Source organism: Cervus elaphus, chromosome 4 (genome assembly GCF_910594005.1).
Source record: "Cervus elaphus chromosome 4, mCerEla1.1, whole genome shotgun sequence".
NCBI classification, from domain to species: domain Eukaryota; kingdom Metazoa; phylum Chordata; class Mammalia; order Artiodactyla; family Cervidae; genus Cervus; species Cervus elaphus.
Window position 1 is genome coordinate 9,093,887 of NC_057818.1, and position 27,784 is coordinate 9,121,670.

Sequence of the window (27,784 nt, forward strand, 5' to 3'; positions counted from 1 at the left end):
TGACAAATAATGCCTTATCTTATGAGAAAATGGGAAAAAAGTATACTCCTTGGCTCATTATTTAGTATTTGCCAACTGGTAGGAACGCCAGTTTCTATACAGGATGGTACTGAAAATACCAAGAGAAAACTCGAGCTCATGAAGTTACCTGGATTTCTTCAGATTAAATAGAGAGTAGAAACAAATTATTAGAGAGATCCCAGCATAAAATTATCTCACTTTGACAAGATTACATGTGAAGAACAGTAGACTTTATCTTTGCATGTAGAAGATAAAGTATCTTCTACTGTATCTTCATACAACTTTGGTGGTCCCTTCAAGAGTACTTGCAAAAAGTATTATTCATTAATTCTTTCACGTTAGTTAAAAGTTATTGAACTATAGTTAGCATTTACTGTGGGTCAAAAGAAGTGGTGAGGGGATGAACAGAAGAGAAAAAGAGAAAGAGGGGTTCCCATATACTAAGCACGGGTATAGGGAACGTGATAGATGCTGCCAAGATACTTTATACAGCACAGCTCTCGATAGTCACTATACAGTCCCTCAAAAAGCATAAAAATTAAACCATGCTACCTCCAAGGAATAATTAGAAGTGAAAATCGATACGGAGAAAATGGCTCATATTCTCCTCATTGATTTTCTGTGCACACTGAGTCAAACTTGACTGTTGGTTGGAAGTCAGCTTGTCTACTTCTTATTACTTTTTTCAGCAGTTGGATACTCCTGTCAGTGCCTTTCATGGCGCAGTCTCTCTTTGCGCTAATCACAGCTGTCAGCTATTGAATGAGTTTGACACCCTGACTTCAGAAAGGAGGGGATTCACAGACCATGCATATGCAGTCAGTTCCTTCATTAATGCTGACTGACATCAGCGATAACATGGTGCACTGCCACTGATTTTTAGAAGCAAAACAAATGGCTGCACAACCAAGTAGGAATCTCCTGGATCCAAAACACCCAGAGAGCCTAAGAATCAGTGTTTATACAATTCATCCAGTATTGCAGTATATGCCCACACTTTTATCATTGAAAAGCATACAAGCAATCAGTGCAGAACTAGATCTGCAAACACACACACCAGCTCCTCCCCCAGAATCTCAGTTGCCCATTCCAAATGACCTTGGCTGGAGTGTCGTGTGGAGTGACAAGGGGGCATGAGTTAGCCATTGTGACTTGGCTTTTTGAGAAGCAGTAAGTTTCTCAAAGGGGGAAAAAAAACTGAAGCAGAACTAGAGCTTCAGCAAGTATTTTTGTACATAACATAGTACCATAAAAGGGTAAGACTCCAAGCTGAAATGGATCATCTAGTCCCAAGCGAAGTTCAAAACTTTTCCAGGGCATCCCTGACCAGGAAGACGACCTATTCAGATTCTAGATGACTTCCCTAGCAATAACCATGCCTTGTTTGGTGTGACGCACTTATTGGAAACAAAAGCACAAACTGAGTCAGTATTACAGGGATCCACTATGGCGGGGTCCCTATGGAAATGCAGTCCCAACTTCACCACTTATATTTAGTGCATGCACGCTCACTAAGTCATATCCAACTCTCTTCCGATCCCATGGACCAGGCTCCTCTGTCCATGGGGTTTTCTAAGCAAGAATAATGGAGTGGGTTACCAATTCCTTCTCCAGGGCATCTTCCCCACCCAGGGATGGAACCCATGTCTCCTGCTTGGCAGGCAGATTCTTTACCACTGAGCCACTAGGGAAGACCTGTCTAGAGTTCAGTCATCCAAGTTCTCTTCAAACCCCAGGAGGAGATGCCAACCCAACCACAAAATTTTCCCACTGTGCCTCACATACACTCTGTGTCTTCCTCCCAGACTACCAAGATATATCAATGCCCCTCGGAAGACCAAGAGACTTGTAACCATCCCTAGTTGACCTTTAACTTGTTTCCTCCCACAGTTCCCCAAAGACCCAATGGACTGCTCTTGCTACGGAGATTTGCATAATCTCAGCACTAACCTGCCATTTTTCAGCAACTCAGAAATGTGGGCAAATGACTTTGTAAAAAATAAAATACAGTCCTACTGGGTTAAGTATAAGTACTGGGAAGCAGCAGCTCTACAACTGAGGGAAGAGCAGCTTGGGGGTGCTACAACCACAGAAGAACCTAAGACGTTATGATGACACTTCACCTACGGTGTTGGGGGTGGGGAGATGTAATTTAATAAATATATATTTACTATATACTGCGATATATACACTTATTATACAGACACACACATATATATGTCTTCAATTAAAAAGAAATGTCCTTGGTTGGGGGGAGGGGTAACAAACCTGTCAGCCCTGCACGCGGCAGCGCCTTAGGAACTACTCCGCGGGTCACAGGGCAGCTGAGTCTATACCAAATATCACCCCAGGGTCAGACGGAACCACCCCGGTTTATTTGCCCCAGGACACATATCACACTTGGGACAGTACTGCTTCGTTTGTCGCGCACTTTGTCTGTCTCCCGTTCTAGAATGTACCACAGGCCCAGAGAAAGGGACATGGTAAGTGGTCAATAAATTGTTCTTGAACGGAGAACTGGCGGTTACCGAACGCGTACCTCAAGGAATGACTGACTGAAACTTCGAACGAACGACTCGAAGCCTGGCCTAAGTACCTCAGTTCTCCTCAGCTCAGGTGAGTGCTCGGGGCAACGGTCCCCAGCCCCGGGCTACGGCGGCCGGGAGAGTCAAGCCAGTTCCGGGCGGAAGTGCAAGCCCCGCAGGGCCCGCCCTGCGCGCACGCAGGCGCGGGTGCCCACGCTTCCGGGAGCTCACTTCCTCCACTGTCTCCTAGCAACGGCTGGAAGCGTTGTTGACATCCCGGGCAGCGGTGGCGCAGGTCTAAGCCCAGAGTCTCGCCGCCCATAAGATGGTAAATCCAGGGTCACTGTCAACAACCCGCCCGCCAAGGGTGCCGACAGGCAGGGTCCCTTCGCTGCCCAGTTCTCGGGGCCGTGAGGAAGGCTGAGAGCTCCAGAAGCTTCTTGGAGGGGCGACACGGAGACGCTGGAGGGACCAGAGGGGGCGACCGTGGAGGAAGGGAAGATGTGTAGATGGGGGAAGCTTTCTTGGGGAATAGATATCTAGGGCTGTCTTCTGGGGGTAATACTTGAGGAGGAAGAATATCGAGAAAGAGATATGGAAGGGATGAAAGATCCTGAGGGGAATGAGAAATCTCCTCGACAGCGAGGGAAGTTTGAAAGGGGAAGAGGCACCATGGAGGAGAGAAAAATCACCCTGAGAGGAAAGAAAGACATGGGACAGGGAGCTCAAGGGAATGGAGAAGTGGGAGAAGGAGGAGCTATTGAGAGAGAAGAAAGAAAATTAAAGAGAAAAGAGGAAGTAGGGATGGGAGAAGAGAGGCGAAGAAAAGGAAAATGGAGAAGGAGGAAAGGTCGAAAAAGAACAAACCGAAAGCGTTTTTTGGTGTGTGTGTGTGTGTGTGTTTTGTTTTATTTTTAAGGAATGAAAAGGTTTTGGCGATGGGAATTAAGAGACTGTATCAGGAGGGCTCAGAAATCACGAAAGGAAAAAACACCTGGAAAATAGAGGGACAGGGTGGGACAAGCAGGGAGAGAAGAGTAAAACAGAAAATGATAGAGGTCAGCGGATGTAAGGAGTTGTGGACGCTGTCCTATAGATGGCACAAAAAAAGTAGTTATTTAATCCCCTGGTCAGGTATTATGCTTTAGAGCTGCTGCTGCTGCTAAGTCGCTTCAGTCGTGTCCGCCTCTGATGCTTTCGTGGAGTGTTTCCCAAAGAGAGATGCAAACATGAGTTGCTACTTTAAAGTGGCTCAGAAATACCAAAAACCACAGTGTGAATCACATCAGAAAAAGTTATTCCTCTTTCATTTTTTTCAGTCTCCAGGAGAGATTTTCTGGCACTTTTAGGTCCTTTTAATGCCACTATCATCTACCCTCAAGTAGTTTTGATTTTTCACCTGAAGTGCAAACCTCAGGCTCATAATTTTCATTGGAGTAGAATTTAATAATATGTTCTCTCTTTTTTTATGGTTATTTCTGCCTGTGACAAATGATACAGGCTTTGCATTTGTGGTAGTGATGTATAGTTTCCTTTTAAAATGCATTCATTTAAACTTTTAGCAGTGAGATAATTCTAAAAATGTGCTGGGTGAATAATATAGATGGTATTTATAATGGCAGAAATTGAAAACCTGGTACACGAAATGCCTGAAATTTAGGAAACACCTGCTATAGTGGTGGAAAGAGGAAAAAAGTGCTCCTGCCTACATTAGGGTCAAAAGAAAACTCTTTTGACAAAAGTAACATAATGTTCACCCATACAATGTTGGAAAGAAAATTATTTTATAAACCCTCATCAGAAGACTCTGCAGAATACTGTTTGAATTCAGAATATCCAGGGATTACTCTGTTACGAAAAATATGCAGGCTAGAAAATATTATTCTTAATTTTAGTGTTTGTAGAAGGAAAGAAACTTGTACAATATAGTCTATGCATAAGATTCAGAAAGCTAAATTTAAAACCCAATAATGGGATTATAACATTCATGGTTGAGCATTTGGCTTGCCCTGAGATCCAGGCTGTAGTTACCAATAGAATCTTGGGATACATTGTTTTCACAGAATATTTTTAATTTAATCATCTGAACTCCCAGTTAGATGACATTTACAACTGAGAATATGATTTCTTATTAAATGATGCTTTTAGAAGGAAGGAGGTAGTAATATAGCTCTATAAATATTTTTTAATCTATAATGTAGAAATGGAATTTTTCGTATGAATACAGAAAGATCAATGAATGAAAGATGACCAGGAGCAGATTTCTATTCAACATAATACTTTTCCAGTGAATAGAGACAGATAAAAATGAAGTGAGCTCTTGTGAGGCAAGATTTCTGTCTCAGCAAAAGTCCAGGGCAAGATATTTTTCAGGGTTATATGTAGAGAGTCTTATGTAAGTTTGCCTATGGGTCTTGACAGTTTCAAAGCTCTCTTCCAAAAGCTGAGATTTAGCATCCAATACCTTAGTTTAAGAAGACAAAGGAGTAGGGATCTTTCTAAACATTACTCTCTTTAGGACTGGGGTCACCATGAAGACTCTGGTTAATTTTTTTTCCTGATCTCTTCCAGGCAGAGGTGGAGGAAACCCTAAAGAGGATCCAGAGCCACAAAGGGGTTATAGGAACGATGGTTGTAAATGCAGAAGGTAAATACATCATAGGCTGCCTTCTTGACATGCAGAAGCAGACCAAGAGCATTTTTGTTGTATGACGTCTTAGCCAAACATCTTGGAATTTTAAATCAAAAGTATATTTTACATATTTTAGCTGTATCATTTACTTATCAAACATCTATTGAGTGTCTATTAATTACATGCCAAACACTCTGCTAAGAGGTAGGGAAATAAAATTTTTAATGTATATATATTCCTAAGAAGTGCTGTACATTGCCTAATTTTTAAAGCTTTGGTAAACTCTCTTCTAACATTTCAGGAGGAGCTATAAAACTATTACAATGAAGATAAGAATACCATTGTTGGCAGTTTGCTTTCATTTTGAAATTGTAAAGCGTACACAGTTTCAATCTTCATTTGAAAAGAAATTGTTCCTTTGCCATAGTTCATGAAATCTTTGAGAATTGATTTTAATGTAATTTATAGTATAGTCTTCATGGTTATAGTTTCAGAAGGGCAATACGTTTCCATCTATGAAATCTGTAGACTTATACCAGAAGCTTGCCTATTAACAGTCTGCAGAGCCTTCTCTCAGGCACATTGCTCCATGCTCAGCCATGGTGGCAGCCTCCTAAAGGTTTCTGCTGGCTTCATTGCTGATTCAGGCATCTGTAAGGGCGAGAGGTGCCACAGATCCCAGAGCGTTAGTTGAAACAAGAGTAGCTACTTCACATAATTCATGGTATAACCATGGAATTGGCACACTGCCAGCTCGGTGCTTGGCAACGGACTCTCACAGCTAATCATTATGATGGAGCAAATACATCAATAAATATTTATTGAGCAACTACCCACTGAAAGTCTGTTTAAGCTCTGAACTTCAATCCCTTATTATTAAAAACGGAAAATAACCTACTTTACTGATGATTGTGACAACTAAGTGAAATAATAATTGTCAAGGGCCTGGCACAATATCCGATACTTAACAGAATCGTAATGAAGTAGTTCTGTGAATGTGGAAATTTTTAATTTATTTGTACAGATAAAATATTTGATGTGTTTTACAAAATAATAAAATTTTAAAATGCCCAGTGTCAAGCGAATGTCAAGTAACAAATTGGCCCAGCTTGAGTGATCAGGAGGGAGAGGTTTTAACTTCAGCCTACAGGTAAATCAAGAGCTATGCCTAATATTTCCAGGAGGGAGTCCAGTCTGAGTGCATTGTTCTGGTTGAACTGATTTTAGTCCCAGGCATTTGCATATGCTCCGTCACAGGACCTAAGATGGATTATTTGGAGGACTTCACAGAGAGGCTGTATTTGTTTTCTTTGGCTGCCATAACAAAACACCACATACTTAGTGGCTTAAAAAGATTAGAAAAGTTTATTTTCTCTCAGTTCTGGAAGGCTAGAAGTTGAAATCAAGGTGTCAGTGGTCCAGGCTTTCTTCAAAGAAGCATCATTCCTTGCCTCTCTCCCAGCTTCTGGTGAGTTCCATCAATCCTTGCTGTGTTTGCCTGAGGACGCATCACTCCCACCTCTGCCTCCATCATCGTGTGCGTTTTCCTCTTTGTGCTGTTTTCTCCTTATAAGGACCCCAGTCATTGGGTTAGTCCCACACTGATCTAGTATGACCTCACATCTTCAAAGACCCTATTTACATATAAGATCACATTCTAAGGTTTAGGGGAGGCTTGAATTTTGGAGCGGACTCTATTCAACCCACCTGGTGGCTCAGACAGTAAAGAATCTGCCTGCGACGCAGAGGACCTGGGTTCGATCCCTGGTTCAGGAAAATCCCCTGGAGAAGGGAATGGCCACCTACTCCAGTATTCTTGCCTGGAAAATTCCATTGACAGAGGAGCCTAGTGGGCTACAATCCACGGGGTCGCAAAGAGTCAGATACAACTTAGCGACTAACTCCAGTACGTTCATTCACCAATCCTGACACCCAGGACAATGTGTCTAATGGCAGACTTAGTCTAAAGTTCATAATCCTGGCAATATGCTTTAAATGTCTGAAAAATATCCTACCTTTTCATCTGTAATTCCACTCCTGGGACTTTATTTAATGAGTAATGAAGAAAAGATTTAGGTGCAAAGGATCTCACAGAGGCATCATGTATAAGAGCCATAAAGCGAAAGTCACTCAGTCGTGTCCGACTCTTTGCAACCCCATGGACTATACAGTCCATGGAATTCTCTAGGCCAGAATACTGGAATGGGTACCCTTCCCCTTCTCCAGCAGATCTTCCCAGCCCAGGGATCAAACCCAGTTCTCCCGCAATAAATACACAGACAAATAAGTAAATAAATCTCTCCCAACAGTGGGGAAATTTTTGAATTAATTATGTAATATTTACTCAATGAACCATTGCTCTATTTAAAATGTTGAAGAATATTTAGAGTCATGAAAAACTACTCACAATATTAGATGGAAAAAAAGCAGGAAACGAAGCAGTAACCAGTATTTTTAAATCCTGAATACAGCCAGGCACACATACACACTGAAATATGGAAGAAAAGGCAGGGATGTGTTACGGTGATTATCTCTTGAGCAGTTGAATTAAAAATGACTTTTATTTTCCTTAGGTCTCTCAATTAACACTTTTCTCATCCAAGAGTAACACAATATTATTTTTCATACTCATTAACTTCTAATTAACCTCTACTAGGAAAAGGTTGTGTTAAGGTTCAGGGCACTTTTCTGAAAGCCAAATTAACCTTTTCCCAAAAAATATAAATGAGGGGCTTATTTTTACGGTCAGATTATTAACAACTAGAGTGTATGACAAGGATGTTTATTAATAGCATATAGTATAAGTTGTGTGACTAGAATGAAATGAAATACTCCATCTCAACAGGCTTCTCAGGTTTAAATGAATGTGCCATTTATTACAATGTAGCTTTGCAGCATTCAGAAGTCCCATGAAATTTAACACTGTAAATATTTAACTAAACTGCTGTTTGTGTGTTCTTATTCTCTACCAATGGTTTTAGTTGATTAATTCCAGGCAAATCATTTTAACAGTTTTTTAGGTTTTTAATTGTGGTGAGGTAAGCCTTCTACCATGTTTTTACATTTAAATCTCATCCTCTGCCACGTTCGATAGAGTCCTTTGGTTTCACTATTTGAAACATAGACTTATCCATGACAATGAAGTGAGCTTATCAGTTTAACCCAGTGCTGAGGGGTGTAGGTTTTTGTTAGATTCTTTGTTAACATTGGTTTCCCATTTATAAAATAATTCATTGTTTACAATATTACAGTCCTGATCACTGAACTAGATACTGGTGAACATGCATATTTGTTTCCCAGACAGTCATATCCGTTGTATATTCTTATGTATATAAGCCTGATTTCTGCAGGCTCTTAATTTTGAATATTCTTGACATTTCTAACAACCCATCATTTGAGTTTCATTAGATTTTATCCAGCCATCCAGCCATTTCCTTTTATTTTTGAAATATAATCTAGCAACCAAAATACAAGTGTACAGTTGAAGAGTACCACCTTACTGGGATATAAAGAGTCATATTTTTAAAGCAGTATCATAAATTCAGGAATATTGAATTTATAGCCTTTGTTCTAGAAGTTACATTTTAGGAATTTATCCTACACACATGTGTATACAAATGTGAAATGGCATCCACACAGACATATTCTGTCGCCTTGTTCATAAAAGGCAAAGGTTGGGAACAGCCCAAATGCTTGTCAGGAAGATATATTAGTTATGCTCATGACAAAGCATCCATTCAACAGTCGCATTATACAGCCATTAACAGGAATGCCCTAGCCTTATGTGGACTGAATGCAACAACTTCCCAAGTGTATCAAATGGAAGAAGTTAAGGTACAGAATAGAGAATGATACAGTTAAAGAATACAAGCATGAACATACTTGAATAGACTTGGACTATCTCTGCAAGGATACCAAAGAAACTCAGAGCAGTGGTTACCTCTCAGAAGGAGAAGTGGGTGCATTTTATACCATGTGCTAAAATTACTTCCTAATAAATTGTTTTTTAATTAACCTCACATGGTCCCAAGCAAGAACTCAATAAACATTTGTTGATTGATTTTTTTTCCCCAAGGGTCCACAGTGATATGAAGAACTCCAAGAGTTTCCACGGTGCACACTTATTATTCAGGAAGGCTAGGTCTATTATTTATTGACTTGAATCATGAATAGACTGACTAAGTAGGCCCGAGCATCTGATTCATAATCTTGTCATCTGCACTTTAAATAATTTATTCTGCTTGTATTTCTTTTTTGACACTGAGCAATGCAGACTTTGTAGGTAGTCACTGTTCATGATGCAAAATAAAACTGTTTGGTCAAAAAGCGCTTTTCAAAGGTTGAGTGCTTGCTCCACTTCCAGCTTCCTGCTTGGTGAAGACGCACATGTTGTAATGGTTCCCCGGGTGAGAAAGACAGAACTTCTCCAGACTTCCGGAGAGAAAGTGGCCAGCAAACAATAATACAGAAATTAACAAGTTTTCTATGGAACCTTATTTGCTGGAAAAGTTTTCCTTATAAATATCCTCCTCCTCATCTTTTTTGGCAAGACCTACTCTGGAGAGAATGGATTTCTTAAAGGGAAAGGAAATTAGTCTGTTTCAAAGTCAGAGTCGAGGTTCTCAAAGATTTTCTTGAAACATACACAAACTCCCAAGTTAGAAGCACTCGGACCAGTTTCTGGAGCTACATTCTCTGAGGGAAAAAAGCCAAGAGAGCCATGTTAGCCATTTTTATTGATGGGCCTTCATTCGGGTTCCTGAGGAACTTGACAGCGATCCCAGATTCACCTTCATATGTCCCCCGAAATTCAAGGCACATTTGCAAATCAAATCCCTGGAACTCTCTGGCTTATCTGGTAGTTTTCAAAATAATATGAAGGTTGGCTCTGATTAGATACAATATATGTAAAATACCTAGCACAGCACCTGTTCCATAATAAGCATGGAGTGACCTGAATAGAGGCTGGATTGATTTGGACGGAATTAAATTACACTCGCATATTCGTCTGGCTAGGTTTTTTTCAGCTAAATTAATAGCTTCTGTTTTACACTCATAATGAAACAATAGAGCACACAAGTAGCCAAATTTAATCACGCTTAAACCAAGAATAAGTGCAAACCAGGGAATCCCCTGCCAAACTACAGCATCTTTGTTGCTGTGTTTTCTAGCATAAAAATTAAGGTTTGCAAAATACTGTATGAAGAAGTTATGAAAACCCCTTTTGATATATTCTCTAGCATGTGCAGATACCCCCCTTCTATCTCTGGTCTCGGGAAACTAGCACCATGTCACAAGTGGACTTTTCACAGCTTTTCACAGTGAACTCACTGTAGACAGGGTGCTTCAGTTCACTTCAGTTCAGTCACTCAGTCGTGTCTGACTCTTTGCAACCCCATGAATCGCAGCACACCAGGCCTCCCTGTCCATCACCAACTCCCGGAGTCTACCCAAACCCATGCCCATTGAGTTGGTGATGCCATCCAGCCATCTCATCCTCTGTCGTCCCCTTCTCCTCCTGCCCCCAATCCCTCCCAGCATCAGGGTCTTTTCCAGTGAGTCAACTTTGCGCATGAGGTGGCCAGAGTATTGGAGTTTCAGCTTCAGCATCAGTCCTTCCAGTGAACACCCAGGACTGATCTCCTTTAGGATGGACTGGTTGGATCTCCTTGCAGTCCAAGGGACACTCAAGAGTCGCTTAGGAGAATGCATTTCATATAGAAACATGTTAAGTTACTACTGAAATAATCAATTAACAACTTCCAAAAGATTTGTGTACAGAAGTGTTCATCACCATTAGGTACGAAAACAAAAACACACAACCTAACAATCCAATAGTAGGAGGTTGATTATATTATGATATATCCAAAGAATAGTAAAGTCTACAGCCACTAAAAATAATGTCGATGGCACCATCAACAAGGGAAACTTGTATGCTGCCCTTTGAGTGAAGAAAAAAGCAACAGTCAAATCTACTATTATCATTTGATCCAACTAAATTTTAAAACCCATGTGGAGGCAGAAAGATTGGAAGGAAATAAAGTAAAATTGTTCCAGTGAGTAATATGAGTCATCATTTTTTTCTTCCTTTTTAAAATTACCAGTATTTTCCAGTAGTTCTATGATGCACATATAACTTTTATAAAATGAAAAAAAAATGTTTAACCCATAATTAAATCTCACACTAGGCATCCCCATCCGAACGACCTTGGACAACTCAACAACAGTTCAGTACGCAGGTCTCCTTCATCAGCTGACCATGAAAGCCAAGAGCACCGTCCGTGACATTGACCCTCAGAACGACCTAACTTTTCTTAGGATCAGATCCAAGAAACATGAAATCATGGTAGCTCCAGGTAATCTGGCACATTTCATTTCACACTTCAGGCATCTTTCTACTTTAATGGATAAAGTCTTTCTGTCTCAAAGGATGGCGATTGTGGGTTTTAGCATGCAATATGACCCATCATGTTCCTCAGTTATAAAATGAAGAAGTTTGAATCTGAAAATTCCTTGAAATTAGGAAGTTGGATTTTGCCCATTTGTACCTGTTAGTCAAATGTTTAGGAGGTGTAGGTTTCCTGTTATGTGAACTTAGCACACGGGCTTCCTGAAGAGTGGGAGAAATGTCTCCTGTCCAGGGAATAAAGCAGAGGGTGGTCTTTCGGGTCTCAAACCTTCCCTGGGGTGGAGCCCATTCACGGGGGCCACCAAAAGCCAGCTGTCACAGAAATACTTCTTTCCTCGAAGGAGGTGCATTCACAATGTTAGTGGATGTCAGTGTAAAACAGGACTCAATGTTCCTAAATCTAATCTAGAGTAAACTTCTCTATAATGCAGCTGTAAAATCAGAGTCACCCACAAACTAAAGCTTTACCTGCACCTGTGTTCTCACACAAACTGCACATTAGAATCACTTGGAGAACTTTTTAAAAATTTTTACCAATACCTGGAACTCCACCTGAAACCAATAGAATCTCTGGGGCTGGGCCCCAGGTAATGGTATTTTTTCTTTTTTTTTTCTTTTTTTTTAAGCTCAACAGGTGATTTTGTTGTGCAGCCAGGCTGGCAAGCCACTGGTCTACACAAGGTCCAAGCAATGTGCTGAAGAGAAAAGCAGATGAGCTGAAGCATTCATTTATTAAATTTAATTTTTAGGGTAGCCTACTCTTGCCTGGAAAATTCCGTGGATGGAGGAGCCTGGTAGGCTACAGTCCATGGGGTCGCAAAGAGCTGGACACAGCTGAGTGACTTCACTTTCTTTCTTTCTATAGTTCCTTTCAGAGAAGGAAATGGAAACCCACTCCAGTACTCTTGCCTGGAGAGTCCCATGGATGGAGGGGCCTGGTGGGCTACAGTCTATGTAGAGTCTATGTAGAGTCGGACACGCCTAAGCAACTAACACACACACAACACAGAAGGTGGGCTCCCCTGGTGGCTCAGTGTAAGGAATACCCCTGCCAGTGCAGGAGACGCAGGTTTGATCCCTGGGCCAGGAAGATGCCTTGGAGGAGGAAATGGCAACCCACTCCAGCATTCTTGCCTGGGAAAACCCATGGACAGAGGAGACTGGTGGGTTACAGCCCATGGGGTAACAGAGAGTCAAACACGACTTAGTGACTAAACAACAACAAGTTTTTAGGGTGGATTAACCTTGTCCATCTCTCTCCACAGATAAGGAATATCTTCTGATCGTCATTCAGAATCCGTGTGAATAGACCTGCAACAGCCAACATCTTCTGTCCTGTGATGCTGGGCCGAAAACACTTCACTCTTTAAAGATTCCTGAGATTATAATCCAATCTAAGTGTTCCTTTGGACAGTCCTTTCTATTTTTACATTTAAACTCTTTATGTGTCTCATTTAGTCCCTTTTGAATGTATTGTAAATTTGTGATTTAACTATATAATAAATCAGTTTCTGAAAGAAACAGTAGTAAAGCTTAATAAAACTAAAAGCTGGTTCTTTGAGAAGATAAACAAAATTGATAAACCTTTAGCCAGACTCATCAACAAAAAGAGAAGAATCAAATCAACAAAATTAGAAACGAAAAAGGAGAGGTTACAACAGACAATGCAGAAATACAAAGGATTATAAGAGACTATCATGAACAACTATATGGCAATAAAATGGATAACCTGGAAGAAATGAACATATTCTTAGGAAAGTTCAATATTCTAAGACTGAACCAGGAAGAAATAGAAATTATGAGCAATCCAATTACAAGCACTGAAATTGAAGCTGTGATCAAAAATCTCCCAAAAAACAAAAGCCCAGGACCAGACGGCTTCACAGGAGAATTCTATCAAACGTTTAGAGAAGAGCTAATGCCTATCTGTCTAAAACTCTTCAAAAAATTTTAAAGGAGCACTTCCAAGTTGATTCTATGAGGCCGCCATCACCCTGATACCAAAACCAGTCAAAGACAACACACAAAAAAGAAAACTACAGGCCAATATCACTGATGAACATAGATGCAAACCTCCTCGACAAAATTTTAGCAAACAGAATTCAGCAACACATCAAAAATCTCATACACCATGATCAAGTTGGGTGTTTATTCCAGGGATGCAAGTATTCTTCAATATATGCAAATCAATCATTATGATACACCATATTAACAAATTGAAAGATAAAAACCATATGATAATCTCAATAGCTGCAGAAAGAGACTTTGACAAAATTCAGCACCCATTTATGATTCAAACTCTAAAAAATAGGCATAGAAGGAGTCTACCTCAACATAGTAAAGGCCATATATGATAAGCCTATAGCAAACATTATTCTCAATGGTGAAAAACTGAAAGCATTCCCCCTAAGATTGGGAAAAAGACAAGGGTGTCCACTTTCACCACTGTTATTCAACATAGTTTTGGGAGTCATAGCTATGGCAATCAGAGAAGAAAAAGAAAAGTAATCCAGATCAGAAAAGAAGTAAAGCTCTCACTGTTTGCAGATGACATGATACTGTACATAGAAAACCCTAAAGATAGTATCAGAAAATTACTAGAGCTCATCAGTGAATTTAGCAAAGTTGCAGGACATAGAAATCACTTGTATTTCTATATACTAACAATGAAAACTCAAGAGAAATTAAGGAATCAATCCCATTCACCACTGCAACAAAAAGAATAAAAGATCTAGGAATAAACTTACCTAAGGAGACAAAAGAACTGTACATAGAAAATTATAAGACACTGATGAAAGAAATCAAAGATGACATGAACAGATGGAGAGATATTCCATGTTCCTGGATAGGAAGACTCAATATTGTGAAAATGACTATACTACCAAATGCAATCTACAGATTCAATGCAATCCCTGTCAAATTACCAATGACATTTCTCACAGAACTAGAAGAAAAAAAAATCCACAATTCATATGGAAACGCAAAAGACCCCGAATAGTGAAAGCAGTCTTGAGAAAGAAGAATGGAGCTGGAGGAATCAACCTTCCTGACTTCAGATTACACTACAAAGCTACAGTCATCAAGACAGTATGGTACTGGCACAAAAACAGAATTCTAGACCAATGGAACAAGGTAGAAAGACCAGAAATAAATCCATGCACCTATGGGTGCCTTATTTTTGACAAAGGAGGCAAGAATATACAATGGGGCAAAGACAGCCTTTTTAATAAATGGTGCTGGGAAAACTTGACAGCTACATGTAAAAAAATGAAATTAGAACACTTCTTAACACCATACACTAAGATAAAATGGATTAAAGGCCTAAATGTAAGACCAGAAACTATACAACTCTTAGATGAAAACATAGGCAGAACACATGACATAAAGCAAGATCCTCTATGATCCACCTCCTAGTGTAATGGAAATAAAAACAAAAGTAAACAAGTGGGACCTGATTAAACTTAAAAAGCTTTTGCACAGCAAAGGAAACTATAAGCACAGTGAAAAGACAACTCTCAGAATGGAAGAAAATAATAGCTAATGAAACAACTGACAAAGGATTAATTTCCAAAATATACAAGCAACTCATACAACTCAATACCAGAAAAACAACCCAATCAAAAAGTGGGGGAAAGACCCAAACAGTTATTTCTCCAAAGAAGACATACTGATGGCTAACAAACACATGAAAAGATGCTCAGCATCACTCATTATTAGAAAAATGCAATCAAAACTACAATGAGATATCACCCCACACCAGTCAGAATGGCCATCATCAAAAAGCCTACAAACAATAAATGCTGGAGAGGGTGTGGAGAAAAGGGAATGCTCTTGCACTGTTGGTGGGAATGTAAATTGATACAGCCACTATGGAAGACAGTATGGAGATTCCTTAAAAAACTAGGAATAAAACCACCATATAACCCAGCAATCCCACTCCTAGGCATATACCCTGAGGAAACCAAAATTGAAAAAGACACATGTATCCCATTGTTCATTGCATCACTATTTAAAATAACTAGAAAATGGAAGCAGCCTAGATGTCCATCGACAGATGAATGGATAAAGGAGTTGTGGTACATATACACAATGGAATATTACTCAGTCATAAAAAGGAATGCATTTGAGTCAGTTCTGATGAAGTGGATGAACCTAGAACCTATTACACAGAGTGAAGTAAGTCAGAAAGAGAAAAATATTGTATTCTAACACATATACAGAATCCAGAAAAATGGTACTGAAGAATTTATTTACAGGGAAGCAATGGAGAAACAGACATAGAGAATAGACTTATGGACATGGGGAGAGGGAGGAGAGGGTGAGATGTGTGGGAAGAGTAACATGGAAACTTACATTGCCATATGTAAAATAGAGAGCCAATGGGAATTTGCTGTATGGCTCAGGAAACTCAAACAGGGGCTCTGTATCAACCTAGAGGGGTGGGATGGGAGGGAGATGGGAGGGAGGTTCAAAGGCGAGGGAATATATGTATACCTGTGGCTGATTCATGTTGAGATTTGACAGAAAACAACAAAATTCTGTAAAGCTATTATCATTTAATTAAAAATTAAAAAAAAATTTTTACTGATACCTGGAACTCCACCCCAGACCAATGAAGTCAGAATCTCTGGGGCTGGGCCCCAGGTAATGGTTTTTTTTTTTTGAAAGCTCAACAGGTGATTCTGATGTGCAATCAGGCTGGCAAACCACTGGTCTACACAAGGTCCAAGTGATGTGCTGAAGAGAAAAGCAGATGAGCTGAAGTATTCACTTATTAAATTTAATTTTTAGGGTAGCCTAACACGTAAGGTGGGCTCCCCTGGTGGCTCAGTGTAAGGAATACCCCTGCCAGTGCAGGAGATGCAGGTTCGATCCCTGGGCCAGGAAGATGCCTTGGAGGAGGAAATGGCAGCCCACTCCAGTCTTCTTGCCTGGGAAAACCCATGGACAGAGGAGACTAGTGGGTTACAGCCCATGGGGTAACAGAGAGTCAACACGACTTAGTGACTAAACAACAAATTTTTAGGGTGGATTAACCTTGTCCATCTCTCTCCACAGATAAGGAATATCTTCTGATCGTCATTCAGAATCCGTGTGAATAGACCTGCAACAGCCAAATTCTGTCTTGTGATGCTGGGCCGAAAACACTTCACTCTTTAAAGATTCCTGAGATTATAATCCAATCTAAGTGTTCCTTTGGACAGTCCTTTCTATTTTTACATTTAAACTCTTTATGTGTCTCATTTAGTCCCTTTTGAATGCATTGTAAATTTGTGATTTAACTATGTAATAAATCAGTTCTGGTAGTTATGTCACCCTTTTTTTTTTTTCTTTTATTGAATTGGCAAAGATGTTTGTTCAGGGTTTTCCGTAAGATGTCATAGAAAAACCGAATGAACTTTCTGGCCATACCCAAAACTGAAGCATTCTGGTGATAAGGCAGACGTCCTTGTAACCGTTCTTTTAGTCTAGAAGCAAATATTCAACCACCTGAATATTCTTCGGAAGGACTGATGTTGAAGCTGAAACTCCAAAACTTTGGCCACCTGATGCAAAGAACTGACTCATTTGAAAAGACCCTGATGCTGGGAAAGATTGAGGGCAAGAGGAGAAGGGGAGGACAGAGGATGAGATAGTTGGATGGCATCACCGACTCAATGGACATGAGCTTGAGTAAGCTCCAGGAGTTGGTGATGGACAGGGAGGCCTGGTGTGCTGCAGTCCACAGGGTCACAAGGAGTCGGACAGGACTGAGCGACTGAACTGAACTGAACGGCCACCAAGCATCAAAATAGAAGTGTGATTTTGCCCATTTCGCGGACATGCCCAGGAGATTCAGCAGAGTCCATGGGTTGGGGGGGACGCAGGGTGTCCCAGCTCTGAAGGAGGGTTAAGTGCCTTCCCAGGTTAAAGAAGGAAAGAGGTCAGGAGCATGGTCCTCGGCTGGATCAGCACCGCCACCTGCAACACTCCTCAGGCTTGTCCCTCCATCACATGAGCCTGAGCAGACCAGGAGCTGGTTCTGAGCAAGGACACCCAAGTCTAAGGCTGCCTGGATAGCTCTGGAAGGGTCTTTGGGGGGGTTTTTTTGACAATTTTTAAAGTATTGAATTTGTCACAACGTTGCTTCTGTTTTATGGTTTTGTTTTGTGGCCCTGAGGCATGTCAGATCTTAGCTCCTCAACCAGGGATCAAACCTGCACCCCCTGCACTGGGAGGCGAAGTCTTAACCACTGGGCCACCAGGGAAGTCCCAGGAAGCTTTATTTCTTCTGAGTATTTCAAACACTCAGAAAACAACAACCATGATAGGAAAAAAAAAAAAAAAAACATTTTCCATGACCCACAGAGCATAGATGTTAACCTTTTTTGTCATATTTGCCTTATATCCTTTTTTTCCCAAATAGTTGTTTTATTTTGAGATCACTAAGAGTTCACATGAAATTGTAAGAAATAACATAGATCCTAACGTAGGATTCTACCCAGTTTCCACCATGGCAACATCTTTCAAAACTATAGTGCAATACCATAACCAGGAAGTGGACCCCAATTCAGCCTAGCCATGGAGCATTTCCATAAACACCAGAGTGCCTCATGGTACCCTTTTGCAGCAAGCCCCCAAACCACTGGCACCCACCAATCTGTCCTCCATTTCTGTAATTCTGTCATGTCCAGAAGCTTGTTCGATAGATGGAATGACACAGGACGTAGCCTCTTGAGATTGACTTTTTTTTCACTCAGCATAGTTTTGTTGAGATTCATCCAAAAAATAAAGATTTCTGATTATTCACTTGAATTAAAAAGATTAAAACACAATGTATATATAATGTTATGGAGAGAAAGGAGTTGCTTTAAATAGGATTGTATTCCTTGCTGGCATGTTTCTTCCTCTTTTAAATAATATATGTACTGATCTGAATCCCTAAAAAATATTAACTGTTAAAATTTTAAAACTAAATAGCATTATGGGTACAACTGCAGCCTGTCTCCCCCTCAAGGCCTCGGTTCTCTCCTTTCCCCGATGATTGCTTTCTTGTCTGTCTGTCGGCTTTTAAGATGTATCTAATTACTTATTTCGGCCCTCCTGGCCTGGCTGCTGCACACGCGGGCCTTCTCTAGCTGTGGGTGAGGGCTTCTCTCCATTGGTGGTGTGTGGATTTCTCACCACGGGGCTTCTCTCGAGAGAAGGTTCAGTAGGTGTGGCACATGGGCTTAGTTGCCTCCAGGCGTGTGAAATCTTCCCAGAGCGGGGACTGAATCTGTTTCCCCCGCATTGGCAGGCAAATTCGTAACCACCGAACCACCAAGGAAGCCCACCCAGAGGAGTCTTGTCGGATGCTCAAGTTACCTTGCACAGGGGTCCACAAGCACTTGCCCACAACTCCTCCAAGGCACACCAAGGGTGAGGGACAGCGCAGGACAAGTCTAGTTCCACCCTGCCACAGCGCCAGCTGGCATCCTGGGGGCTACCATGGCCCCACTCGAGCAGAGTGTTAGTCGCTCAGTCGTGCCCGACTCTTTGCAACCCCATGGACTGCAGCCCACCAGGCTCCTATGTCCATGGGATTTTCCAGGCAAGAGAACTGGAGTGGGTTGCCATTTCCTTCTCCAGGGGATCTTCCCAACCCAGGGGTCAAACCTGGGTCTCCTGAACTGCAGGCAGATTCTTTACCATCTGAGCTATGAGGGAAGCCCCCCCTCAAGCAGACCATAGTGTAATCTGAGCAGAAAGCAAGGGCTGAGGCAAAGCCCTCAGATGAAAGGGGTTTACTCAGTACGTGATGACAGGAGAGGAGGCAGGTCAAGGCTGAGAGAGACCATGGTGGCTGAAGTCAAACAGCTAAGTCTGTCCGCACAACAGAAGTCTGCACCCCACTGCAGATCTCAGCGCCCCTGGAAAGCAAGACCAACATGCATATACTCTGAAAATGCTCTCCAGATATTTGCAGTGTGGCTCTAGGCTGAGAGCCGCTGCTGTTACTCAACAGTGGGTCCTACTAGGGTGGTGAGGAGAGGAACCCAAGACAACAGATAAATATTATACCGGTTCCAGCCTGAAAACAGCCCTGCAGTTCCCCCGCATCGTCCAGCCCACTGAGCCCTAGATTTACAAAGAGGTTGCTGACTCTGTCTCTGGAGAGAACAGAACAAATGAAGAAATGAGCTTAAATTACAGCAAAAGTGAGTTCTAACTAAAAGGGGGATGAATAAACACAGAAGAGACAGATTGCAGAATAGAGAACCTGTATACTATAGCACATATTTGACTTTCAAGCATTTCCCCCAACACTTTTTATTTTAAAAAATTTCAACATTGCAGAAGAAGAATCAACACCCACATAACTTTCACCACATTTACCCACTCAATATTTTACATTTCCTCATATCTCTCTCCATATAGTTCATATATAGACTATACGGGTATATTATATACCCATAGCCTTAATATCACATTTAAGAAATGTATTAATTGATATAACAATATTATCTAACACATGGTCATATTCAAATTTCCCCAGTGGTCCCCTCATGTCCTTTATAGCTAATTTTTTAATCCTGCATTCTATCAAGGGTAGCATGTTACATTGGGTGGTCATGTCTCTAGCTTTTCAGCTGTTTTCAGAACCCCGTTTTCTATTCTCCACTTCAAGGTGGTATCAAATTTGTACTTGTTCTCCCTTGAGTCCCCATGCCATCTGCTCCCCATCCCCCTTGAGCCCCTCCTGATTGGACCCAGGGGCCGCGTGTAAGAATAGACGAAATTCAGGCCTAGAGCAGGTCTTCATCACAGGTGACTGCTTCCCCTTCCTTCTGTCATGACTCAGAGACCAGACATACTACCATGGACCCAACCTCACCCTTCAACCCAAAGAGGTCTGGGTACCATAATAATACCCAGTGGTTCACGGGACACTTCTACCTGTGCTGACCATCTCCACCATAAAGAACATCTTGTGAGAAGCCGAGCAGCAAGGAGATGCACTATTGATGGAGAGGATCATTGACATCATCTATCTGAGTCCTTGGTGTTACAGGTGAAGGTTTCACCTGAGCCAGGTATGCAATGTCTTTCAGGAATCGAATATCTGAGTTTGTACTGAACTGGTCATGCTATGGGCTTCCCTGGTGGCTCAGACGGTAAAGAATCTGTCTGCAGTGTGAGAGACTGGGGTTCGATCCCTGGGTCGGGAAGATCTGGAGAAGGGAATGGCTACCCACTCCAGTATTCCTGCCTGGAGAATCCCATGAACAGAGGAGCCTAGTGGGCTACAGTCCATGGGGCCACAAGGAGTCAGACACGACTAAGCGACTAACACTTTCACTTCACTTTTCACTTTTTTGGAATTGGGGCTCATGATCTCATCAGAGGGTTCATGCTCTTATGAGACCCCCTCCATACCCTCCAGAAAAAAATTGTGTTGAGGAGGTAGAGATTATCTCACTGTTATACAATATACCAGAGGCAACGTTTGATTGCAATTCCCAAATCGGTCCCTCTCCCCATCGTTTCCCAGCCCACCCAGAACTCAACAGCAGATGCACGGCTGAGTGGAAAAGCCACTTCCTCCCTCTGGGCCAGGCCAGAAATTTCAAGCCCCATTTGAGATGCAGCAGTGGGAAACCTCTGGCAGGGGCAGGTGCCACCGCTTTCAGGGCCAGGACTCAGTGTGGGCTCTTCTGAACAAGAACCTCCCTCCATTCCACCAGGCAGGGAACTCTGCTGCGGTCCCGCCTGCACTTTTGCATCCAAGGGAAACTGTCACCCTTTGCTGGAGGCAGAGACTGTGGTAGAGAACTTGCCAAACCCAGTGACCGTGGAGAAGGGTGTGATATTAGGAAATCTGTACCATGTCTCTGCCTCAGCAGAGAGAAACTCACATTCCCCTTGGATTCCTAACAACAGAGTAAATTAGCTCATTAAAAAAATATTATAAGACACCTGTATCTATAGACTCAAGGTCCACACCCATACAAAACCACGGATAGAGTTTTCATTTCCTATGAGAAGTACAAGCCTGGACTCACTGGGGCCTCCCTTTGGTCCAACTTGCTATAAATTTTATCTGAACAATAGGAGAGCTATTCACAGACTCTCTGGAGGAACATATCCCAACCATCAATATTAATGAGAATGAACCTGAGCAGACCAGCTTAATAAAATAGCTAAAATGCATTTACACATCATTAGCATGACGAGCTCCCAAATTTTCATCTCTGAACAGCCAGCCCATTTCAGAAGAGGATGGCCAGGAACCTGCCCAAAGATCCAGCGAGTGCCTGCCTCTCAAGGCCACTTTCCTGTGTATACTCTGGCTTTTGAGCTAGATCACCTCTTCAAAGGGTTAGATCTGGTGGCTCAGATGGTAAAGAATCTGCCTGCAGTGTAGGAGACCCAGGTTCGATGCCTGGGTCAGAAAGATCCCCTAGAGAAGGGCATGGCAACCTGCTTCAGTATTCTTGCCTGGAGAATCCCACGGACAGAGGAGCCTGGTAGGCCACAGTCCATAGGGTCGCAAAGAGTCAAATATGACTGAGCAAAATTTCACATTTTTTTTTACTTCTTCAAAAGCAAAAATTGCCATAGATTAAGACTTGGATTCTTCCCCACTCCTTTCTTGGCCTTCAATAAATCACAATCCCCAATATGTCTTTGACATGGGGGGAAATACCTTTATTCTTCTGCATTTAGAAAATGTATAATAATATATGCCTTTGAATAATACAGCAATAGGTAGTCAATCAACCAATATTTGGTCTTACAGTTCCTGTTTTAAGAAAAAGTAGATCATGTTTTGGGCCACAGCAGAACTTTCAGAGTGATGGTAACACCTCCAATCAGGAGTCTTACAAAAGACAAACCAGTATTTCAAATCCCTGGGTATCGTGGGTCTGGACTGCCCCCCTAATACGAAACCATCTCTAATAATGGACACTCTGGCATCCCCAGGGAAGCCTGGATTATTTTAGGATCTTGAATATTTTAGGTTAGTATTAATAACACTTTGCTCTATATTTCTTCGGCAAGATTTAACCTAGAGGGTTAGATTGGCCATGTGCTCAGGCATGTCTTGGACACAGAAAAAAAGACTTTCTCCTGGGTTCTGACTTTGGAAACCTCCGCTCCTTCTTCCCCTCGCCATACACGACCTCAGGACTGCCTCTCTTGATGCCCTCAACCATGAACATTCCTGCTATAGGCAGAAATGACTTTCAAAGTCTCTTTCTCTGGTCAGCTTAACCCCATGAGATATAAATATGGTGCAGTTGAAAGATCATGAGACCGACCGTCTGACTCTACTACTTACTTATTAGCAGGATCCTCAGCTTCTCTGAACCTGAGCTGGTTGTTGTTGTTTAGATTCTAAGTCGTGCCCGACTCTTTGTGACCCCATGGACTGTAGCCTGTCAGGCTTCTCTGTCCATGGGACTCTCCAGGCAAGAATACTGGAGGTGGTTGCCAGGCCCTCCTTCAGGGGATCTTTCCGTCCAAGGGGTCGAACCTGGGTCTCCTGCACCGGAGTGGTCTCCTGCGTTCCAGGCAGATGCTTCACTGTGTGAGCCAGTGAGGAAGCCCGAGCCTCAGCATCCTTACCTGAAAATACATAGAGGCCAGAATTCCTACAATGCAGGTTGTCAGGAGACAAGAAGAAACTACATAACACCCTTGATACTGAGGGGATGTTCAACAAAGGGGAGCTGCTATGATCATCAGTACTCTCTAGAGAAGCAGCAAGTGCCGGGAGATGACCATCACAGCAATTACATTATCATTAGAGATATGATCAGTGTCACAATGTCGACATTTGACAGTATTCTGTGGGGTTCATCACGTAGAACAATTACTGCTAATCCTTTCATCAGACTCCAGCAATCAACCATCCATCTGGGTCTCCAGGATGTCAAACCACCACTCCATTCATGCAATGTCATTGTATCACAGACTGCTCTTAGGACCAATCTCCTCATTGGGAGATGCATTTGAGTCAGTTCTAGTGAGGTGGAGGAACCGAGAGCCTGTTATACAGAGTGAAGTAAGTCGGAAAGAGAAGAACAAATTTTGTATATTAACGCATACATATGGAATCTAGAAAAATGGTACAGGAACAGAGACACAGACACAGAGAACAGACTTTGGACACAGCGGGGGGGTGGGGGGGGAGGTGGGGCTAACTGAGAGAGTAGCAGGGACACATACCACTACATGTGTAAAACACACCGCTAGTGGGAGGCCGCTACAGGGGCGCAGGGAGCTCAGCCTGGCACTCTGTGACAGCCTAGAGGGGCGGGGGCAGCTTCAGGAGGCAGGGGACACGCGTGTACTTGTGGCTGATCCACAATGTCGTGTGGCAGAGTCAACACAATATTATAAAGCAATTACCCTCCAATCAAAACTAAAGAAAAAAAGAAGACATCTACTGTTTAATATGCTGACCAAGCCTATGTTTTACCCCTCCCAGTATGTCTACAATAAAACCAATCCATGCTATGCTTAATCCCCCTCCCATACCATCCTCACGTGTAACCTGTTTGAACCGTTCTTTCCTTCCCTCTCGCTACCCTGTGGACGCACATCACCAGCTTTCTTATTCAGTCTGGATTGATGGATCAATTCAATCCATCAGACCGGATTTTCTGATCCGTATTAACTGGCTGCATTGCCTCAACAATCCAATCAAGAGACATGGTGCATTTGGCGGTCTGTGAGGCTTAAGGATGCAGACTCTGCCTTGTCCTTACCCCTACCCCAGCGCCTGGCCGAAACTCTGGCACAGGATGGGTACTAAGTCCTTAGGGTAAATAGTGAAGATCTCTATTCCCACCCAGGCCCTGTTTTAGAAACACTGTTCCCTGGATCATGGGACTGGTTGAAAAGTTATTGAGCACCTCTGAAGTGCACATCCTTATCCTTCAAGAATACTCAAGACAGGATTCTGACCAATTAGAAGATTTGCACTTGCATGCTAAGTCACTTCAGTCGTGTCTAACTCTTTGTGACCCTATGGACTTGTAGCCCGGGGACTCCTCTGTCTTTGGGGATACTCCAGGCAAGAATACTGGAGTGGGTTGCCATGCCCTCCTCCAGGGCATCTTCCCAACCCAGGGTTTGAACGCGTGTCTCTTACATCTCCTGCTCTGGCAGGCAGGTTCTTTACCACTAGTGCCGATTAGAAGCTTTAGAACATCTCAATTCAGATTACAGAATGAATTAAAGCAGCTCATCAAGTGCCAGAGGCCTCCTTCTGCGTCTGTTCCTGCACAACTTCCTGCTTCCTGAATGGCTCCCAGGAAATACTGGGGCCTCCCCATCAACGCCAGGAGAGCAGAAGGCCCAGCTTCTCAGCATAGGTCAGTATTCACAGCTGCACCCTCTGTGAAGCGTGGATGCGAGGCCTGTGTCAGCAAGTCCCAGACCTCCCAGGAATGGGCTGGCGCCAGCCTCATCAGATTACAATGTCCCGAACGGTGCTGTCAGCCAGATCCTTTATCCAACACGAACTTTAAGTTGTTCACAAACCCTGAACCTTTCGGCTAGGTATTTGATCATATCTCAGGGAAAGAGGGGGAACATGAATATTTAGTGTCTCCAGGAAAGGGAAAAAAAAAAAAAGCCCACACAACACTGTCTGTGATGTCAGGAGGATGGGAAAGAGGATGTTATCTAAACGTGTTTACCTGCTCTTGCCCAAGCCAGGTAATTTCTGGGAGATGCAGGCGGAGCTGAATAACCATTTATGAAATTGCAAATGAATAAAAAACACCGGCTCCATCTGAGAACTGAAAGGCGGTGTGCTTCCTAGTCAGGGAACCAGGACCCAGGTGGTGCCCAGTTCAGCATGGAAACCGGAACAGGCTGCCCAGCGGGGGACAGGAGTGACGTCATCCCCACCCTCAAGGAGCTCTGGGTGTAGAAAGGAGAGAGGTGTGCAAAGAATGCACTTTCGACCCAGTGAGATGATAGCGACCAAAGAAGTATGCATGAGGGCCAACGCCACGCAGATAAAGGACTGACCAAGGCTTGGTGTTTGAGGAAAGCGGCTTGCAAGCAAATATCCCTGAGCTGGAGGCTGAAGGCCCAACAGGAGTTTACAAAGTTCGGGGAGATAAAGAGCAACCTGGGCGAAGGGTGTGTAAAGTGAGGCACATTCTAGGTCAGCAGTCTTTCGATCCCGCTTTAGGGACAGACCTTCGTTCACGCACAGCGATGAGTAAAGCTGCTCGCTCTCCACGAAGTTGGGGGGGCAGGGGGCTTCCATTATGTCCTCCCTTGCTATTCGCCACCCCTACCACACTTACACACAACGGTCCTTCAGGGGCCCCACCCCAGACCTGCTGAATCAGCTTCTGAGTTTAGAAAGACTCCCAGGGACCTGTGTTCTTCCCACTGAAGTTGGATGAGGAAACCTATGTTTCCCCCAACAAGTGTCCCCAGGAGAGGGGTTAGGATGGGAGTGTATGAACACTGTCAGCCCACCCTTGCTCTCGTCTTGAAATCTCCCTCCACCGCCAACCTTAGGCCACCCAAAGCCTGGGCTCATAGTAAGAGCAAGAGAGAGAAGGAAAAGGATGCCAAATAGCAGTCAACTTATGCCCCAGTCCTGACCGCCCCCCACCCCAGAAAAAGAGGAAGGAGATGACCTGGAAAATCGAGGCAAAGCTGATTCCCCAGCCAGGTTTCACACACAGGCATTGGGGGGGGTCCCTGGGGCACCTCAGCTGCCCGTGAGTCAGGCCAGCAGTTTTAAAGCGGCATCTTCATGACCTTCCCCTTCACTGCTCCAACCTCCTTGGTGCTCCTGCCAGAGCCACAGGGCTCCGAACATCACAGATCACCTCTGGGGACCACTCCCTCATCTGTCCCCACCATCCCTTCCCGTTCTGGGTACAACTGCCTCCCGTGAGGAAAGAAACGCCCCACTCCCCCTATTGCCTGGGCTCCTTATGAAGCCCATCTTTCAGTTTTTACACACAGGGACCTTTCCCAGGTCCAGACTCTATTCTATACTCAGATGATCCTTCCACTCAGAGAATCGAGGATTCCGCAGCACCCGGTGCAAACAGGTTTCTGGCAGCGCCAGCCCACAGGGGCCCTCAGCCAGTGGGTGCTGGGGATGGGGTGTAGAATCCTGAACCCAGGAGAGGTACAGGGTACCATTCAGAGGCCCCTGCGGGAGCAGCCTACAGCTGCCTTGCATGGGTCTCGGCCTGAAATCACAGCTCCGCTGGCCTCCGTCCTCTACCCGGCCCTGCTCCTGAACTAGTCCCACGCCCAGGAATCCTCGGGCAGGGCCCACTTCTAAGGAAACTGCCCTCAGACAAGGGTCGTGGGTAACTGTCGCATAAACTACCCAGCACCCGGGAGGTACACGCACCTGTTAAATTTGTTCCCATGTCTGCAGTCAGAATGGCCCTCCTGCGGGGCACAAGCCTTGAATCATGAGATCCCCAGGGTTAGAAGGAACAGTAATCGTCTTGGAGTCCTGAACTCCTGAAATACCTTGAATCACGCCCATCTCTCCCTGAAGGGGATTACAGTAGCCTTTGAATGAAATAAGCAGGAACCACCGAGCCACCCCCTCCGTCACTCCAACTTTATTGTGCCACAATCAACAGCCATCTCAAGTGGAGATGAAGCCATGGAGAGCGGATATTAAAGCCACCCGCTGCGCCCAGCTTCCCCAGATCGGAGGCCAGATTGCCCACCAGCCGTTCTGAGCCACCTTTGCACGCTCAACCCTGCCTGGCTGGTGGGGAGGAGGGCTCTGTCCTTGGGCCACAGGCCCTCCCCCCCGACATGTTAGCACCCACCCTTCCTGAAAAACGGGGTCTTCCTGCAAATAAGCTCAGAAGTACGAAAACATACTAAAAAGATGGTGCAGGCTGGGGGACACATAGCATGCACAGAGTTATCCTCTCTTTTGAAAAGAAAATTCATTGTTTGTGAATAATCTGTGGCATTGATCTGTATTCGAAGAGCAGGCTTTGACGTCATCCACTCAACAGGAAGAGATCATAGGGGTCTCAGAATGACAAGGAGCACTTGGGTAACATTAGTTGTTGCCACTTATGTGCCAGGTACTATGTTCAACGTTTAACAGTCTTTTTTTTTTTTTTGGCATGCAGGATCTTAGTTCTCCAACCAGGGATTGAGCCCATGCCCCCTGCACTGGGAGACTGGACTGCCATGGAAGTCCCAGTG

The 27,784-nt window shown here is 43.3% G+C and overlaps 1 protein-coding gene and 1 long non-coding RNA gene across 3 annotated transcripts in view; one reads left to right on the top strand and one right to left on the bottom strand.

Annotated features, from left to right (window-relative positions):
- The window catches only part of LOC122691544, a 29,790-nt gene extending 27,083 nt beyond the window's left edge, over positions 1–2,707 (bottom strand). The window contains exon 1 of the long non-coding RNA XR_006340438.1: positions 2,561–2,707. This is a non-coding gene — a long non-coding RNA (uncharacterized LOC122691544). The remainder of the gene's footprint in view (positions 1–2,560) is intronic.
- A 33-nt stretch (positions 2,708–2,740) lies between these two features.
- Positions 2,741–16,870, top strand: DYNLRB2 (dynein light chain roadblock-type 2). 2 transcript variants are annotated; one of them, XM_043898121.1, is made up of 4 exons: positions 2,741–2,874; positions 5,118–5,193; positions 11,367–11,534; positions 16,646–16,870. In XM_043898121.1, the coding sequence occupies exons 1-4, from the start codon at positions 2,872–2,874 to the stop codon at positions 16,687–16,689; spliced, it is 291 nt and encodes a 96-aa protein (XP_043754056.1). In that variant the 5' UTR covers positions 2,741–2,871; the 3' UTR covers positions 16,690–16,870. The 2 variants fall into 2 exon arrangements, with proteins under 2 accessions (XP_043754056.1, XP_043754055.1); XM_043898120.1 differs by lacking the exon at positions 16,646–16,870 and adding an exon at positions 12,853–13,104.
- Positions 16,871–27,784: the final 10,914 nt, after the last annotated feature.

Coding starts and splice junctions, on each gene's coding strand:
- DYNLRB2 (XM_043898121.1), top strand. Junction 5,194..11,366: donor GATGGTTGTAAATGCAGAAG/GTAAATACATCA, acceptor ATCTCACACTAG/GCATCCCCATCCGAACGACC. Junction 11,535..16,645: donor TGAAATCATGGTAGCTCCAG/GTAATCTGGCAC, acceptor CTCTCTCCACAG/ATAAGGAATATCTTCTGATC.